This window comes from Etheostoma spectabile, chromosome 14 (genome assembly GCF_008692095.1).
Source record: "Etheostoma spectabile isolate EspeVRDwgs_2016 chromosome 14, UIUC_Espe_1.0, whole genome shotgun sequence".
Taxonomy (NCBI): Eukaryota; Metazoa; Chordata; class Actinopteri; order Perciformes; family Percidae; genus Etheostoma; species Etheostoma spectabile.
Window position 1 is genome coordinate 6,152,055 of NC_045746.1, and position 19,827 is coordinate 6,171,881.

At 39.0% G+C, this 19,827-nt stretch overlaps 1 protein-coding gene and 1 long non-coding RNA gene across 2 annotated transcripts in view; one reads left to right on the forward strand and one right to left on the reverse strand.

The window, feature by feature from the left end:
- The window catches only part of oprd1a (opioid receptor, delta 1a), a 19,008-nt gene extending 3,083 nt beyond the window's left edge, over nucleotides 1-15,925 (forward strand). Inside the window, exons 2-3 of the mRNA XM_032536249.1 lie at nucleotides 11,934-12,289; nucleotides 13,077-15,925. Coding sequence (XP_032392140.1) covers nucleotides 11,934-12,289; nucleotides 13,077-13,606 — 886 coding nt within the window. The 3' untranslated portion in view covers nucleotides 13,607-15,925. The remainder of the gene's footprint in view (nucleotides 1-11,933; nucleotides 12,290-13,076) is intronic.
- The window catches only part of LOC116702132 (uncharacterized), a 23,471-nt gene extending 6,774 nt beyond the window's left edge, over nucleotides 1-16,697 (reverse strand). The window contains exons 1-2 of the long non-coding RNA XR_004335065.1: nucleotides 16,684-16,697; nucleotides 9,099-9,199 (exon numbers count right to left, since the gene is read on the reverse strand). This is a non-coding gene — a long non-coding RNA (uncharacterized LOC116702132). The remainder of the gene's footprint in view (nucleotides 1-9,098; nucleotides 9,200-16,683) is intronic.
- Nucleotides 16,698-19,827: the final 3,130 nt, after the last annotated feature.

A 19,827-nucleotide genomic window follows, 5' to 3' on the forward strand; every position in this document is an offset into this window, starting at 1 on the left:
AATGCCTTGAAATGGCATCCAAAGCCTGAACGACGTGGGGGAAAATGGTACCATTACTACCATTCGAATGAATGGAAGAATAGCCAAAATGGTGAAGGCTCAACCAATGATCAGCTCCAGGAAAACAAAGACTTAAAGTTCCCTGGAGTACTGTTACGATCAGAAAAAGGCTATGTGAAGCCAAGCTATCAGCTAGAAGCCCCCGCAAAGTAACATTGCTGAAAAAAAGACATGTACTCAATAGGTTGAAATTTGCCAAAGGACACATTGACTGGCCGGAGGAGAAATGGCGCTAGTGGCACTGAATTCAAGCCACAGTACACTGCGAGGACAGTAAAGCATGGTGGTGCAAAAATCACGTTATGGGGATGTTTCTCATACTGTGGCTTTGGGTCTATTTATCGCATACCAGGGATCATGGATCAGTTTCAATACATCAAAATAACTAAAGAGGTCCTGTGTCCTTATGCTGAAGAGGAAATACCTTTGAAATGGGTCTTTCAACAAGACAATGACCCAAAACACAGCAGTAAGCGAGCAAAGTCTTGGTTCCAGATGAACAAGATTGATGTTATGGAGTGGCCAGCCAAATCCCCGGACCTTAATCCCATAGAACACTTAGGGGTGACATCAAAAACGTTGTTTCTGAGGCAAAACTCAGTAATGCAGAGGAATTGTGGGATGTAGTTCAATGGTCCTGGGCTGGAATACCTTTTCACAGATGTGAAGCAGTTCTCAGAAATAATATTTATGCAACTAAATATTAATACAGTGGTTCAAAGTAAAGCAAACCATTGAGACATTTTTTCAGTTTGTACAGTAAATGTTTGAGTTTGTAAAGAAAAATGCAAATACTGCTATTTTTTTGAACACCCAAATATTCCTTTCTGTAAAGGTAGAACACAAACTTGATCAATTTTGATCATATTTTGATTTGGAATTGAATGTGCAGTGTTCCCAATGCATTGATAGTATGAAATTTAAAGCTATTTTAAGGATTTTGAACATGATTTTTTTTTTTTTAAACACACTGCTATTGTTCTGAACACAACTGTACATTTATACACACATATATATATATATATATATACACACACACACACACACACACACACACACACACACACACACACACACACGTAAATGGCCTGTTATCTAGCGTTTTTCTAGTCTTAAACGACTACTCTAAGCGCTATTACGTACAGGAACCAATCACACACTGTTCCTTGTATGCCAAGACTGCCGTACAAGGTGCCACCTACTCATCAGATAAACATTCACACACATTTACACTCCAATGACGCAGTATCGGGCGCTTTGACACGGGACTCTGGGGCCAGGGATTGGACTAGCAACCTGCTGATTTGGCGGCGACTGCTCTACCGCTGAGCCACAGTCACCCCCACTTTATCTCAGACATTCTCTGAATGTGTTCCCCCAATATCACCCGATGCATTAATTACTGCAGCTGGGCCGGGGAATTAAACAAGCAGGTTCATTTAAGATATTCCCACCTTAGCACAGGAAGATAACACAGCCGGTTGGAGGCCAAGCATGAGTAAATTGTTATAAGATATAAATGGGGTCTAAATGCTTGTTGGTATTACATTAATGTATACAGTGAAAGAGAGAAGCAGAGAGAGCGTACTGGAAAAAAGATGAGAGTCGAATATGGTAAAAAGCCTCAAGCAAGGCATTTTCTTTAAGTGGCAATCTTTTGATATTGAACCAAGAAAATAAATCATGAATATTTACAACTCCGCCCATTATTTCCTTCAAGGAGTTGGAGTGCAAATAAAGGTCAAATCAAGGAAAAAGATATGTTTAAAAAACATGATCTAGGGAGGTAATAGGGAGACAAAAAGGAGATGGATGATCGCTCAAAAAAGGCAGTGATTCAAATTGTGCGCAGAGATTTGTCTGGCTTTTGGGTTTGCTTGTTTGAGGGAGAGGATTCATAACAGATGCAAGATTCAGAGGCAGAAGGAAGTGCAGCACATTAACCATTCTGGACAGAATATATTATCTCCTGTGGAACATCTGTAAACTCTGAAGGGAGCGAACTTAAGAGAGGACACCCAAACTTAGACACAGATATAGGGATGTAATAAGCAAAGAAAAGCTGGGTAAACACTAGCCGCCATGTAGTCATTCATCTTCTTGTCGTTTATGGAAAAAGTTTCTGTGATGCCTACTATAGGGTTTATTCTGTACTAGAGCCCAACCAATATATCAGTGGGGCGATATTCTTGGCCAATATTAAGCATTTCCCAAACTATCGATATTAGCATTTATAATTGCCGGGGGAAAAAAAAAAAAAATATATATATATATATTTTTTTTTTCTCCATCAGAATCATTTATGACAAATTTATTATAATAAATGATTCTGATAAATGTATATTTAAAAAATAAAATAAGACGGTCAACCATGTAATGAGTGTTGGCGTTGCATAGTTTGTCCACCAGAGGGCACTCTACAACGTCCCTGTTGGCAACACTGATTATGTTGTTTCTTATTGTGTTTTTGTTCAAAGGACTTTAAGTTTCACATCTTAAGTTTGTATTTTTATACATTTTATCAGAACTTTAATATATTTGGATGTTCCTCTCATCAGTTACATCTATCAAATTATTATCCTATTTTAGTGAGAACTCATATAATGTTAATGGGAAATCTGTTGGTTTTGTTACACATTTCAGGATTAAAAAAAAAAAGTATATATATATATATATATATATTGCCAAATGACAAATATTTCAGTCAGGCTCTATTCTTTACTACCTTCATGGTAGCAGTAACAGATGATGGCCTGAGGCAAAGAAAGATAACCACACACACACGCACACGCACACGCCTTCAAATGTCAGTCCTTGTTGCTTTGGGGACTCCTGTGGTTAAACTTTTAACTCATGGTCCACCATCTAGCTTTTTTCTCTAGAATTTTAATCCGATTGCATGGCCCTCCTCCGGGGATTAGTCTACATCCACAGTGTCTTATTTCCAAGATTAATCAGGTGCCGCAGGAAATTCCACCACATGTGCCAAATTTTTGATTAGATGTCCGTCACCTTCCTCTTTCTTAGTGTTGGTGTTTTAAACTCCAGTGGATTTCTCAGGGCTATGGTTAACTGCTCCTCAGATCTCTGCAGGGTAAATTCAGACAGCTAGACTGTCTGTCCAATCTGAGTTTTCTGTGGCATGACTAAAACAACTTTTCAACAACTTTTTGTAATGACTACGGTAGCGAGCAGTATGAAATGTTGAAAAGCCACGTAGGGCGGTTGGTTGGGGTGGATGGTCCTAACAACACAGGACTTTTACCCTGGAGACCGGGGATGGTGTCCCTCATGTGGCGTTTCATTTCCCCTTCCTTCTTTTCCTAAACACAACCGTCTCGTTGTTGTCGCACATCCCCCAGAAGCTGCGGCCGTCTTTTGCGATTCTCAATGCTTCCCATATCGTGCTGACCACTCTGAAAAAAACAAGATGAACATGTCCATGTACACGAATCAATAGATTAAAAATGACGTGATCGTTTAACAAACTGCCGTGAAACCGTGTTGTACTATGCAAGGTTAACAACCTTTCCTACCTGGGTGTTAAAGTACTACTACTATGGGTTGTATTGTTAAACAACACACAATAACACACATAACCCTGTATACATTAATTTAGAATGAAAGGGTAATTTGGGTTTTTCAACCCGGACCCTATTGTCCCATGTATTGGTGTCAACCAAACCAGAGTGGTGATTGTTGTAAAAAGTGGAGAGATGAACGGACGGCTTTTTGATTTATTTATTTTACTCTTTTCTGTTGACTTTGAATGAAGTGTGCTTTATGATGGTAAAATAGTTTTTTTAATAAATGGTCTGTTGGGTGTGGCGATAGCCATTTCGGGGCTGTTTCATGTCAAACAAAAAGGATCTTACTCTTTATCAAAAAAGGTCCATCTCTGCTCTGTAACGACCCTTCCATAATGTTGTCAGACACTTATATATATATATATATATATATATAATAATCTAATCTGAGCCTGTCAGTGGCAAATCAAGCAATTTAAGTGGACATAAATTGAAGGTGCACAATTGCCCAATGACAGTCCTGCTTAATACTGGACTAATTTCAAAAATTGCTGAAAACAACAAGATAGGTTCCAAGTTGAAAAATCAATATAATTTAACCTTTAAGCAGAGTGGAAATTATCATATTGAGTGCATTATCAGAGGCAATATTGTTTAAACTCTGAGATTTCATATTGAACTTAGTACACATAATACACATTAATGACTTTTGGTCCAATCGACACATAAGGGAGCAAATTTGATTGCTAAAGCAATCAAGATTAAATGAGAATATAATGCTGTAGGACGATAAACTAACTATAATAAAATCAGCAGAATGTTCAACCAAACTTCCAAAAACAACATTGATGATGGTCTATCAACTGTGAAGGATGCATTCTGGCCCCAAAGATTTGCACAACTACTGTTTCATGCTCAAAATGACACACAAATCAACCACTGGGGGCAACAAACAGGCTACTCTGTTAGTACAACACAACAAGGCAACTTGCCTTTCAGTTTACAGCAGTTACAGACAAATTGTAGGCTGAGAGAATTCTCCGCATTACATTATGGAAAAATAATTTTAAAAAAATGTAAAACTTTTTTCTCACATTTCATAGACCAACTATTTAATCTAGTTTCATACAGTGAAAATCTTACAGGTAAAAGGCAGTAATGCAAATAACAATACAACTATGTTTACAATCAATCATGTCTAAAATGTCAGAAATAGTAGAAAATGTCTCGCAAACTCCAAAGATATTAAATTAAGAGTGATGTTAAACAGAGAAAAGTTGCACATCTTCACATTTGAAAAGCTGGAACCAGCAAAGATTTGATAATTCTTTAATAAATGACAAATGATTAGTGGGTTTCCAACATTATTCTTCTGTAAGTTGACTAATCGCTTGAGCAGTAATTATAACCAGAGGCCCATTTGAAAGCATCCTTTCTGTTAGTTTGTTTTGCCTGCCACATCAGGCAGCTCATGAATAAAGCAAAAGTCCTACATTTGAGAGATTTCCCTCCACTTAGATTCCTGGATAGAGACGCTCAAATGCACACGCACTCTCCATTTAGAGTCTGCATGGATGCACTGACCTCTCCTCTACCTCTGCTCCTGCTCCTGCTGCCACGCCTGTTAGATAAGACCTGGCTCAGTGCTAATGCAATTTATTTTCAACTGGCCTGGCTGGATTAGTTTGTGTGAAAATGAAGTCTTAACTGAGCTGAGCTGCTTCTTGAGGGCTATTGTTCCATTCCTACTAAGGAAGCGGAACTTGGACATCCTTCTCAAACGGTTTATTGGTATGGTAATATGGTAACATTTTGGTAATGACAAAAAATGAAGATACAGAGTGAGCCAACACAGCTTCAGGAAGAGTCTTTAAGGACTGTAGAAATTTGGCTGAAAATACCATAGCCTGTTGCCAATAGGATGAGTGTGTGTGTGTCAGTTTATTTCCTGGGTTGAGTTGACATGTTTTCCATCTCGCCTAGCAGTATTGTGTGTGTGTGTGTGTGTGTGTGTGTTTGGGGGGGGCCTGACAGAGACAAGATTAATGTAGCCTAGTCCCAGCAGGCAGTGCTACTCCAACTAGGTAGAGCTCAAGACTGATCTCAATGCAAAATGCTGATTCTCTAGAACTGAATGTGGATGTGCGTGGAGCTCCCAAACCGATCAAAAGGCAGTAGGCTAAAAGAAAAGTCAGAAAATATAATTGAATGCCTCAGACAAAAACACTTACATCTATGGGCCTCTCTGGTCTATCTGGCAGCCATTGTTGCCTGTTGCGCTATGTACACGGATACTCCTTGGTTTTAAGTAATCTTGCGTCCTCCCTTGATTTTTTCTTTAACCATCTGTGGTTTTAAGGGCTGTGCACCTCTTCGTCTTACCCCTACCTCTAGATCAAAATGAGTATTGGGACAGCCCTTACTCTCGTGTTGAACGCACAAAACTAAAGGGAAGGGGTAAGCAAGAGAAAAGAGATTCAGCCTTGCTCTCTCTCCTGAGGTGATTGACAAATCCGTGACGAGGCACTCGCGCTCAGACAGGAGAAGGGGACAAAATGTAGCAGCTGGGCAACAAGCTTTTTTATTTTCCGTGTTGGGACTTGTTGATCAGTTATGTAGCTACCTAGCCCAGAACGTAACCTAAAACTATTCTGTAGCTTGCTAAACTGTCTTGAGTTTTACTGCCTCGTTATCTGTGTAAACGTTAACTACAATTATTCCTAGTGTTCTGCTACAATGTGGATACATTCAGTCAGGTGTAGAGTCTCAGGTAAGGAATAGGGAGACAAGGGACAGTCAGTTGTTGAGTCTCAGGTAAGGAATAGGGAGACCAGAGACAGGCAGGTGTAGAGTCTCAGGTAAGGAATAGGGAGACCAGGGACAGTCAGTTGTAGAGTCTCAGGTAAGGACAGGGAGACCAGAGACAGCAGGTGTAGAGTCTCAGGTAAGGAATAGGGAGACCAGAGACAGTCAGTGTAGAGTCTCAGGTAAGGAATAGGGAGACCAGAGACAGTCAGTTGTAGAGTCTCAGGTAAGTAATAAATTATGATCAGCTAATTAACAAGTGTACTAAAGCATTGTATTTATTTTATATGGGGTTGGTTTTTAAAAATAAGTCATGTTTTAAAGTCTTTTTGGGGTATGTCGTTTACGTGTTTTTTGTTTTTTAAAAGATATTATTTTTGGGGCATTTTAGGCCTTTATTTGACAGGACAGCTTAAAACGTGAAAGGGGATAGAGAGAGGGAATGACATGCAGCAAAGCCACAGGTCGGAATCAAACCCGCGGCCGCAACTTGAATTAAATTACACGTAAACGTTCCCTTAAAAATGGCAGTAATTTATACACCTACTGAAATGACATTACACCTTCTCATTATGATACAGTAGAGCATAAATATGAGATATGAAAATGGGATATGTCGTGTTAAAAAGAGAAATGACTAGGTTAAGAAGAAGAGTCATCCTAACATAAATTTAATTTAGAATTATTTCATCAACCGACTAGAGGTTAGGAAAAGTATGAATATTTAGGTATTTACACACCACATTGTAATTGTTGTAATTATTTTAATATCTATTATATTTATTGATGTACTACTGATATATTTGGCACGATTTACTGCCATTTGTCAGCTTCAGAGCGCCGCTGTGTCACGTGGTGAAGTAAATGGCATTTGCATTGTGCTGAGCTGGCGACATTTGATTAATGGCAAGCTGAACCAGTGATCAATGGCACTCTGTCTAGGTGAACAGGCACACATCGTTCACATGGCTTACAGGCCTACATCCGTTGTGTGCTGCTTTGAGACTTTTTTTCCCCTTCTGATGTGGCACCAAAAGATGTGTGTGAGGAGGAATGGATTGGACAGCCACGACAGCTCGAAGCAGGAAGTCTATGCTACGGAAACACAAAAAAGGAAGTGGGAGATGAAACCATCACAGAGTGACTGTGACAAAGAAAAACATGCTTCACCGTAACACGAAAAGGGGCGTCACAATGACATTTCTTAACATGTACTTTCTTCTCAAAGCCTACGAAAAGACAAAATGGTGTTTAAAAGCTTTACCCAATACTCTACCTGATTTATAACCTGAGCTATGTGATTGCAATGACAAACCATGGAAATGGCATACCTCTCACTGCTGGTGGGAAATTAAAGTCTTGTACTGCTGCGAGGAGACGTCCTGTGCAGCCTAGATGTCTGTATTAAGAGTATAGAACAGCATCCGCTTGCAGCAACAGCTGCCTACTTTATGCCAAACCACTTCTTTGGAATACTAATAATCCAACCAAGCTGCTGTGTGCTAGAGTGGATGTGACAAAATATCACGGGGCCAAGAAAGCTACATCTACCTTTTCATTTTCCAATACCCCTGATTTACAATACAAACATAGCGCACAGTAAAAGGATGCAGACATAATTTCTGTCCCCCTTTACACCATTAAATTTATATTGACCACACGGTCATAAGATTGGGTGGTGCAACATCTAGACCCAGTCAGCCAAGTGCTTGTTTACTGAAGGGAGGGACGAAGTGTCAGTTTTGCCACGAAGCAGGATACACTGTTTGCGGGCCCATCTTGTCCCTTTGGAATAGGGAGAAGGGAAAAAGATTTCTTTGGAATCAGAATTTAATTAAGGAATTATCAAACTGACTCACAATAAATACACATTCGCACACAATTTCACATTTTACACCCATCTCTTCTCTAAGCAATATTAATATTGTGCTTGCTTCACAGACAGCCCTTACGTAACTACCAAAAGCTCATTGCTGTCCCGCGTCGGATTATGATCATCAAAACATACTAGGAAAAGTTCAAAACCAGCCATCTGCTGCTGAATTCAACGTTTCCTTTTGTCTTGATTAAAAAATAAAGCTGAATTGATTTGATAAAGTCCAGGCCACATGGTGTGGTGTAAGTTGATATTGAATGGAGAGGCCTACAGTATGAATGGACAGACATTTTGGCTGACTTGTCATGAGCAGAAGGACCACAGGTGCAATTAATAGCAATAATTTAATGAACAAATAAATAATTATGATTTAAGCCCCATTTCGACAGGATGACATAACAGGATTCAGTAATTTAACAATGTACTGTTCCTCTGTGATTTAACCCGTTATTCCAAGTAGGACTGGGTGAGTAAGAAAAACAACTATCACAATATGTTTGACCAAATACATCGATGTCGATATTGCAGGATATTGTAGGGTTGGTGCTTTCACAAAATATATACACATTGAGATTTTTAATAAATAATCATAAGTAATGTGGATATAATGACTTAGTGGGTAAAGGCAAATAATAGAACAGTCTGGTAAGTTCAGAAAATGACATTACTTTTAGGTAATGCATCCTTTAAAACCAGGAAAAGACAACACTTGTGTCATATTACAATATTCAAAACTTAAGATGATATCTAGTCTCACATACTAATGTTTATATAATATCAATATATTGCCCAGCCTTATTTGACTTGTGTTTTAATCCGAAAAGCAATACATACAAATTTATTTAATGATGAAATAAGGTAGTGTCTCCAAACTTACCGCAATTATAACTTGTGTCCTGCTAGTTATACTACAGCACTTCTAAAAAATATGCTATGTGTTGAATTAAGAAAACCGACCGATTTATCGGCCGATATTAGGCATTTTCCAAACTATTGGTATCGGCAGTTATAATGGTTGATGAATGTTTTTTTTCTTTATTAATATTCATTTATCAGAATAATTCAGAATGACAAAATAAATTATAAAATAAATGATCATTTTAACAAAAATAAATGATTAAGAAATAAAATAAAAACGGACAAAATACCCTTTAACCATGTTGTTATGAGTGTTACCGTTGGATAGTTTGTCCACCAGAGGGAACTCTGCTACCGCCATGTTTTTTTTGTTTTTTGTTCAAAGAACTTTAAGTTTCATATCTGAAGTTAGTATTTTCATACATTTTATTTATCAGAACGTTAATACATTTTGATATTCCTCTCTTCTGCTGTGACAATAAAACAAACAAGTTTATTTTTAAACTGCCTTATCATATTTTTGTGTAATATAACTAATATTAGGGAAATATGTGTTTTGTTATTGTGTTTCTGGATTTTTTTAAATCTATATTGGTCGATATATCGGAATATCAGATTTTTAAATCACCAAACATTTGTAATGATATCAGCTTTATTAGTCGGGCTCTAGTTTAAATCGACTGGAATAGTCCTTTAACTGTGCATCTTCAAACATTACATTCACGGCTGAAAATGACAACAGAAATTTTACTTTTCAAAATTTCACATATACTCTATATGCAATACAAATCAACTGCTTTCAATCAACAAGTGCTTTCTGTGTTAGCGCGACATCCCAGTGATTCAGTCTATTGGTTCCCAAATAGGCCTTTTTGATGGTGTTAGCATTAGCTAAAATTCATTTTCACACCGAAGTCAAATGTCCCACAAAGCTCATTAAAATAAATAGGACGATCAGTTCTTACCAGCTCTTACCCCCCCCGAGATTCAATTTAGAAATGCAAGGACGTTGCTCTGGACACAATTAAAATCTTTGTCCAGCAAAGGTGATGTTAAAATTATCCCACTTTCACTAGAGAAATAAATCCAATTTGAATGGGGCTTTAGTTTCATTTCAGTGTCCCAGAAAGCCATGTCTTTGTTCCAGCATGCCCACTAGCAGCTCCCTAGAACTGGCACACCTGAATGGAATGCCGCCATTAAATTATGTAATTAATTACACCTGTGTTTTTCCTGCTATGGCATCAAGTGGCCCATATTCTCCACTCTTGAATACAATTTCTTAATGGTATTTCCATAACATATAGTACATTTTATGTAAATTTGAACCTTCAGATGAAGACAGGAGACAGACAGTAGCTAGTGATGTCATCATCCCTTGAGACTATTTTTGGAGCTGAAAGTGAATAATGGAGCAACCAATGAGACTCAGTGACAGCGGTTACTGTGATTATATTTTCTGATTAAACTGAAGCACGAGTTTGCTGATTTATTATAATCAGACAAGATTTCAGCCCACAGAGTTCAATCACTAATATAGCATCATTGGACCACCTCCAAAACTCTTGATCACCCTTCCAGCGTAGATGCAGTACTAACTTTATCTTTCTTGACAACTCGTACACTGTTGCAAGGCAGCTGGAAGAAGGACTCATTCGCACAAGCATGACATGAGCTGAAAGTCCGTTTTCCAGAAAGACAACACAGCACAGCCTTGTTGGGTCGCACCAGAGATCGGCAGAGACTTGTTGTTAATTTACAGGCTGTTCTTGAAGGTATCTTGCTATATTCTCTATTCAGAGTCAAACTCCTGCCTTACCTTGTTTGAAAGCCATGATGTCTCTCTCTTTCTCATGGGTGGACCAAATTCTCAGGGTGGGCAAAGCAGAGAAAAGGGAGGTAACCTTGTCCCTTATGACCTCATAAGGAGTGAGATTCAAGATTTGCCCAACCTGCAGAGCAGGATGCCCAGGGCTCGGTTTACACTTATCACCATTTCTAAACAGTGGGGGACCATAGGGAGGCTGGGGTAACTCATATTAATGTTAAAACCTCAAAGTGAAATTTTCATGCTATGGGACATTTAAACATTATATCTAAATGAAATGTGGTACCTTTCTGTTCTATCTAATGCTTGCCCTTTGTGCCTCTGGGTAATGGACTTTGCATGTAAATTGGATTGTATTTGGATGCTGCAATCTTCTAGAAAATGTAGTCAGCTAAGCTTTATTATGAATACATCTTGCAAGGTTTCTGATGACAGATGCCTATGTAAAAATAAGCTTTATGCCAAAGAGGAGAATTTCTGACCTCAATAAGCCAATACTGTACCGGACAAAATTAGTTCAGTGCTGATGACCATTATTTTTTTTTCTTCCAATGCAAGAGGAGACATATCTTCATCTCACACACTCAAATTAAAATGCACAGTCCCATGCTAAAAGTAGGGCCACATGCAATATTCATGATCCTCAGTGCAACCTCAGAGCAACACGAATAGTATTTTTTCCCCACAACTTTCTGGTTCTTTCCATGTAAGTTGGTTGCTTAATCAGAGGCCAATAAGCTAATTGTAACCATTGCCTCAAATCCCTCATTAAGTAAAAACAGACCTTGTTCACACATCTACACTGAACATCTACAGCATGAGGATTTGAACTTGTTGTCTAAGGCACAAAAACATGCTGCACAGTGAATATCACTTTCAAATCCCCATATCCTGTTGAAGAGCCTTCCACACCCAGCTGCTCTTATTACCGCTGCTGCTTATTGCAAACACTTGTTCTCTGTTCTGTGATCACAACTAGATACACCAAGATGAAGACAGCCACAAACATTTACATTTTCAACTTGGCTCTTGCCGACGCCTTGGCCACCAGCACACTGCCGTTCCAGAGCGCCAAGTACCTCATGAACACGTGGCCATTTGGGGAAGTCCTGTGCAAGCTCATTATTGCCATTGACTACTACAACATGTTCACGAGCATCTTCACCCTTACCATGATGAGCGTGGACCGCTACATCGCCGTGTGCCACCCAGTCAGGGCACTGGGGTTTCGTACGCCGGTCAAGGCTAAGTTGATCAACGTGCTCATCTGGGTCCTGTCCTCTGCGATTGGGGTGCCCATAATGGTTATGGCTGTAACCAAAGTGGCAGATAATGGTGGGTAAATGTTTTCTTCCACAGTTTTGTCTTTCATCATTAATTAAAGTCTTCATTCAAAGTATTAACAGTATAATCCAGAATAAGTTGAGCCGTACAGAGTCGGATCTGGATGGCTCACCCAACTGAGTCTTTGCCAAAGGGCTAGAGCTCCCTTTTAGAGCAAAACTGAAGTTTGCAAGCTTCAGGCTCCTAAGGGACCTGAGAGAGTCTGCTAATTTTAATTTTATTTTTAATTTTAATCTGTTTATTGATCCCCAATGGGGAAATTACAATTTACACTCTGTGTCCACACTACTTTGAGCCTATACGTGTGAACAGGTTATAAGGGTGAGGAAGTCAGGGTGGTGGACGTAGGCGTGTAGCGCAGTCGACTTTCTTGTGATAGTTTGCATTCAGACACAGACAATGTTAGTGTTTGCTGTTTTTTCCACATCTGGGACCCCTTACCTTACAACCTTACAGTACAATTCCTCCCTGGATAGTCTGAAAATGTGTGCCGTTATCTTCATATTTAAACAACGATCATGTCTTCACCCTCTTTGTGACAGCCAGCTTTTCCCCCGAGACTTGAACTGAATAGTAATTTAAAAGTCCACTATTAACATTTTTTTTGTTGATAGAGTTGGAAAAAAAAGCAATTGCAGAAACAGAAATACATTCTTGATCTTGTCTTCAACTGCAACAACAGCACTATTTTGGAGTCAAAGTGTATGTAAGTGTACAGTATCCGTCTAAACCAGCTTGTTACCATGACCCTGCATTAACAAATGATTTTAAATTGCAGGTAGAATCATGTGCATGCTGATGTTCCCTGACCCTGACTGGTACTGGGACACTGTGACAAAGATCTGTGTCTTCATCGTTGCCTTCGTGGTTCCTGTGATGGTCATCACCATATGTTACGGCCTGATGATCCTGCGCCTAAAGAGCGTTCGTCTGCTCTCAGGTTCCAAGGAGAAAGACCGCAACATGCGCCGCATCACCCGCATGGTCCTGGTGGTGGTGGCGGCCTTCATCATCTGCTGGACCCCCATCCACATCTTCATCATCGTGAAGACCATGGTGCAGATTGACAACAGAAACCCCTTCGTCATAGCCAGCTGGCACCTGTGCATCGCCTTGGGCTACACCAACAGCAGCCTCAACCCAGTCCTCTACGCATTTTTGGATGAAAATTTTAAGCGGTGCTTCAGGGATTTCTGCCTTCCCTGTCGGACCCACGTGGAGCAGCACAGTCTGACCAGAGGCTGCAACACCGCCAGGGAGCCGGTGTCTGTCTGCGCTCCAACAGGAGTGGGAAAGAAGCCGGCATGACTAGGCATGGAGTGGGTCCCCCATAGCTCTCGCTCGAGGAGGATCCAGCAAGATCTGCAATCAGAGATAACCCAGATCTCCACAACAGAGTTTTAAGACATCTTGAGTAAAAGCTGGTCTTAAGGAACTGAGTCGCGTTGCTTATTCTCAACAATTTGGCATTTAAAGGAATAGCTAAATATAATGGAAAAAAGTTACTCTCTGAGCTTGCTTTTGTAGTAAAGTACAATGGATTGTTTTTTCTTACAAAGGCCATGACTCAAGATAGCCCAAGGAATATACCCAAATGTTGAAGCAAGATTATGAAACAGAACATCCCCAGCTCATGATTTGGCCAAAAGGACCTGAGTACAAGAGTACAGGACTTCTTGATGATTTTAAAAAAGGACAAAAGAAACACATGCCAATTTCTGTCTTGTCAAGCAAAGACTACATTGTTCAGACACCATTGATCAGAGAGCTTTGGAAAAACAACAGTCAGGGTGAATCACGTGCAACAAAGACAATCCAAACTCCATAATCTCTTGTAAGCAACACCAATTTAAGGAAAGAATAACATGTTGGTGATAAAAGGAGTATTTTGATGGATGAAACATTTTTATTTGTATCACAAGGTCCAACCACTCTCTACATGGAGAAGTAAGGATCTTGTTTGGTGTTCTGTGTCACAAAAATAGACACTTGTTCTCGGGTTTTCCCTTTACACTCCATCACCATCAACTGTGTTGAAGGAAAAATTGGGCACTTAATGTTCTATGAATTTGAAAATGTCTGTCATATAGGATATGAAATCCTGATCAAGCCTAGTTCGTGGGGTTTTTTGCTCAGATGGAAAAAGCCAGAATGGCACAAACCACTGAAGCATGGATTTTTCTAGACATCTTTTCTGCTCACCTACTTTCATGAGTGGTGCCAAACCTACGAGAAGCCTCTGAGCAGAATCACAAAACAATGGCAAACCTGCCTCTGAAGAACATTGTTGGAAGCCACAACACTCGCCTCGTTGGTTCATTCAACAAACTGCATGGAGGAGATCATCGATCTCCATTTTTAGTAAGCATAACGCCTGTCATCTGTCACATGTATAATCTGTGGCATATTAGGACATATTGATCTGTAATTTATTCTGGGTAATTTATTTACTCCGACAGAACGCGACACCAATCAATGGATGTCGTGAAGTCAATGATCGTTTCAACTTTGAGTACCAGATGAGGTATATCAGAGGCAATGATGAAGAGTTTTTCGGTATTTGCTCTCATTGGGGAAATATTTTGAAGACTAAATGTGTTGACATATAAACATGTCAAAATATGGCGTAGTTTTGATAATTGTTGAAATGTTAAGTTAATGTTGGAAATATGGAACAGATAAAACACAGCCGAACTGAATATAAATCAACGAAGATGAGGGTAAAGCCCCCTTGAGCCATTTGGGATATTGGGCTAGATGAAGAAAATTGACATGACAAATGGAAGGGAAAAAGTCAATGAATGTGAATTTGTAGATAATATAAAGCTTTTGCATTTTAACTGTGGCTGAAGCCATAGTTAAAACGACTTTGAGGTGTGTTTGTTATTCTGTGTGCTTTTTTTACAATCTACAATCTTAATTGTTCACATGATGCTTTCAACTCATGCGGCTCAAAGAAAAAAATCTAAGGAAAAAGAGACTAGAACAATACGCTGTTTGGGAATGGCTTTCTACTCTGCTTACAGATTCAGCAATTTGGCTGTGGGTTGACTGTTCAGGCACCCACACAGACAGGGAGAGAGCCAATAAATATTCACCATTCTGTAGGGAAGAAGGAGATTGACAATTTGCTGCGTGATAGATTCCTGCATATTTTCTTACAATAACAGTGTCAATTTAAAGTGTACTGTATACACCTGCTTAGCTATGACCAAGTGCTGCACCTGTTGGGTGTGCAGAGTATCTCTCAGCCGCCAGTATTTTTGCAAATGTGAGTTATACGTCACAATGACAGAAATGTATAGAATTAGTTTTCCATTAAAAAAATAATGATAAGGGTGCACAAGTTATTATATATTTTGACAAATAAACAAATGCATATTACTTCTAATAAATGGATGGATAAAAACATGTAATGTGCATTCAAGATACGATCAAAGTTAAAGTGTATAGGTGTGTGCATGATTTTCACATTATTACCACATTAGGATGGCTAATTATAAACAAAAATTCTGTTTCTTTGTGTCATTTTTCATCTCACTGTTGATATTAGCAGAACTAGCCCGTGTCATTCTTTCAGATTCAAATTGTTGGATAAAGTTAGTTTAATCAAACATATTGCCATTGTTGCAATTTTGTTCAAATTTGTCATGTCGAAAAGAAACAATTAGAAATACTTTACCACCTTTTTATGACAATGGCAAAGCAGCGGAGGCGATTTCTACCCGAGGCCCCAGGGTATTTCAACCCTGCCAGATGATGAGCCTAAGGAGCTTAAATTAGAATAATCGTCCAGCCAAATCAACTCAGTCACTGAAAGTTTTACTGGTCTTTTAACCAGCAAAGCAACATGTAAATACTTACTGTATATAGCTGACCAATTAATGTAATGAGACAGAATCGAAACCAACTGCAGCGGTCAACCCTGTGTATAACTCACGTTCAAACGCTTCTGATTTGCAACAGTGAAATGTAACATTACATTTGTTATTACCATTATGATGAACAGTTTGTAATGAACGTATCCGATGAGCCATAAAATGTTCTTACTGAATATATCTGCAAAACTGGCAACTTATCCATTCTCTTTATTGTCCTATAAAATCCGCTCTTGCAGAACAATATCCTTCATAGTAACTGAGGCCTGATGTCTTTAATAAGTCATGTTGAGATGCTTACAGTGCTTGTTTAGGTTTCGGGACATTTTGAAACAATCATACCACATTGACTGGCCCCTCTGTGGAGCTCTGCCGCAGCTGATCCATCTCCTTTCTTTTGTTCCATTCTCACACAGGTGATAAGGACTTTTTCATCTTTTTTGTTTTGACTAACAGATTCTACTTGAAATGTATCAAGGTCCAATACTTGTGAAAAAAGTAGGCTACTTAAATTAAAGTACAAAATTACAGATTTCTTCTTTAAATATTCAAAATTTACAAAAACTTTAACGTGAATAAATGTAATTCATGCTTGTGTAGAAAGAAATTAACAAAGTAGGTTGCAGTATGTTTTTGATGTTAAGCCTTAGCCATCAGCTAACCTTTTACATTAGCTACCACCACAACGCAGTAGGGTTAGTAATCACGATACTTATGTCACCACACCAATATTATTGCGATTTTAAACCTATTGCAATATTCTGCAATATGCAGAGATGGGAAGGACAAATACTTTCTTACTGTATTAAAGTAGATTTTTCTGATATTTTTTTCTTTACTATTCATTTTTGTGCTGACGTTTTACTTTTACTCCTTACCTTTTAACACGAATATCACTACTTTATACTCCTTAAATTTATAGTAGCAAGCCTACTATAGTTTTAGATAATTTCAGTGAAGTTACAGTTATTTTTCGCGTTGTCAATACCAAATTCCATCTAATTGGATGGGAATATACGTAAGGGATGATGTAGAGCGAGGCGGTTGTTGTTGAATCAGCCTGAATTATTGTTATAATGTACTGTAACTGTGCCAACCGAAACACCACGAACTGCTGGCTTTCAATAATTCAACAATCGAATTTGAAAAACTGAGTTTAATGGATCTTTTTGTTGTCATCAAAAGCTATTTGTTGTTTGTTTCAGTAACTTTATTAAGTTTACGTTAATGGTAAGTTACATTTGTTCTCCTGCTACACAACACAAGGGTTAAGTTAACGTTGTCTTGTCTCAAATCGACTTCATTTTGGGCTAATGTTAACGTTACTGTCTCAAACCTCTCAGATGTGAGTTAGAGGACTCATGTTTGAATTCTCACTGAATCCCAGCTGAATTCATATCTTGCTGCTCAGTCAGAACCCTATTAACCTGGAGTCCCAGTCTCTGTCAAAATGATCATATATGGGATGTTTTAGGTCTATTGACAGACATCCATTTTAAATGTAGCCTATGGCACATAAATGTCCACTGAAGTTTCTCAGCTTGCACTCTGGTAACATTTGTGTGGTCCAGGTAGCTTTGCAGAAAAATGGTTGTTATTCGCAAGGCTACTTGTACTTTTATACTTTAAATACATTTCCAAGCCTGCACTTTGTTACTTTTACTTAAGTAAAGAAGTTAAATCTTTTACTTCTACTTAAATACGGCAAGTGGGTACTTCCGCCATCTCTGGCAATATATTGTAACTTCTCTCAAATTGTCAAAACTTTGTCAACATCTGTTTTATCTACAATGATAAATTTCTCTGTTTTTTCATCTCGCTTCAATTTTACTGCTGCATAGTGGGATTGTCAAGCAGACAAACTAACCAACACAACCTGTATCTGTGTATCAATATAACATTTCCAAAACATACCCTACCCCCACTAAACAGTTGCCTACCCACCCCCCAAACTGAAGGGCAGGGTTAAGACCTGGCCCCGCATTTAAAACGGCAAAAAATTGCATCAAATTCAATTTTCAAATATTGTGAAGTTTGACCTGCAGATTCCTGCCATTGACCATATTCAAGGTGTTTCGACAGTGATGACCTTTAAGTAATCCAAAATGGAGGAAGTTAACGTTGCTTATAGCTCCTGTGATAGTAAAGTAAAGTAAAGCAATGGTTTGCAACTTAAACTCATTGTCCTTATAGTAACTTACCGTTAGTAAGCTTGCCAAGCCAGAGAACTTTGTTTTCCCTTTTCAATAATGTTAAATAAGAAATGGTGCACTATGGTGAACAAAATACCAGGGGGAGTAAACACAACAGTAGAGAAGCTCAAGGGGCTAATGTGACTAAATGAGCTAGCATGTTAGTGGTTAGCTCGCCAGCTAAGGCAGCTCACTTACATGTAGTATACCGAGTACACTATGTACTGTATGTGTAGTGCGAACCATACGACAGACTAGTGTTTTAAAATCACGCGCTGACCAAAAATGACTATTTAAAATGGTAAATTGCAGCCTGGCGGAGCATTACTATTGTCGTCCGACAAAATATATACCAACATGTTTTCTCTCTATCTTAATGATAGATACTGTATGTAAATTACATTTGTATAGTTTGGTTTTCGCTGTTTCAGTTGCGACCGCCGCAGCTTTCTCGTGTGGCAAAGCGGGCGGCGCTAGGGGAGGAATCGCCAGCCGAGTCTAACTAACCGACAACGCCACCTGGGGACTTTCACCCCAAGAAATGTTTTATTTCTACTTCAACAAGCACCCCAGTTACACAAAAGCTAAACAGGTTCCCTAACTGAATCAAGAAAGAGATGGGGCGGCCTATAGCTCACTGAGTGGGTGCGCTCGCCCCATGTTGGCTGAGTCCTGCAGCGGCCCAGGTTCGAGTCCGGCCTGTGGCCCTTTGCTGCGTGTCATCCCCCATCTTTCTCTCTCTCCCCGTTTCACATGTCTATCCACTGTATCGAATAAAGGAAAAAACCCTGAAAAAATAATCTTTAAAAAAAAAAAGAAAGAGATGTGGTTACAAAAGAAATTTTCATTTATTGATGGATAAGTTATGACTGGAAGAGCCTGTAAAGAGGATGGTTAGAAATGAGGATGTTTAAATCAAACTGAAATTTAAAAAAAATGTTGAAAAGGTTGTATTGCAATATATATTTAGCAATCAAGTTAATTCTTTCAAAACAAATACAGTTATGGCTTTATCAATGGAAAAAAGAAGGGGGAAGTGGGCAGAGGCCAGCTGTGGAGAGACAGTCTTGTAAGGGTGTGTCCCAGGGGTGCACCAACGTCCTCACCGCATGTGCCCACTGCAATCAATAGTCACTGCAAATCGTGTCGGCGTGTTGTTATCACTACAATCTGTGATGGGAACCACACTAATGTGCCTCCACCACAAGCTAGCTACTAGCTCCACTGGAAAGCAAAAAAAACCAATAACCCAGTCAACGATCTAAAAGCAAACCAAATAGGGAGTGTCCTGGAGGCACTAACAAAGATATACTAAAACGATTAAAATCCAAAGACAACTAAACTAAGGCAAAACAGCAGCTGACAACCTACAATTCAGACAGAAGATTACCTTAATGACAAGTTTAACCCTCTTGTTGTACTCGGGCCAAATTGACCCGTTTTCCTATATCAATGTTCT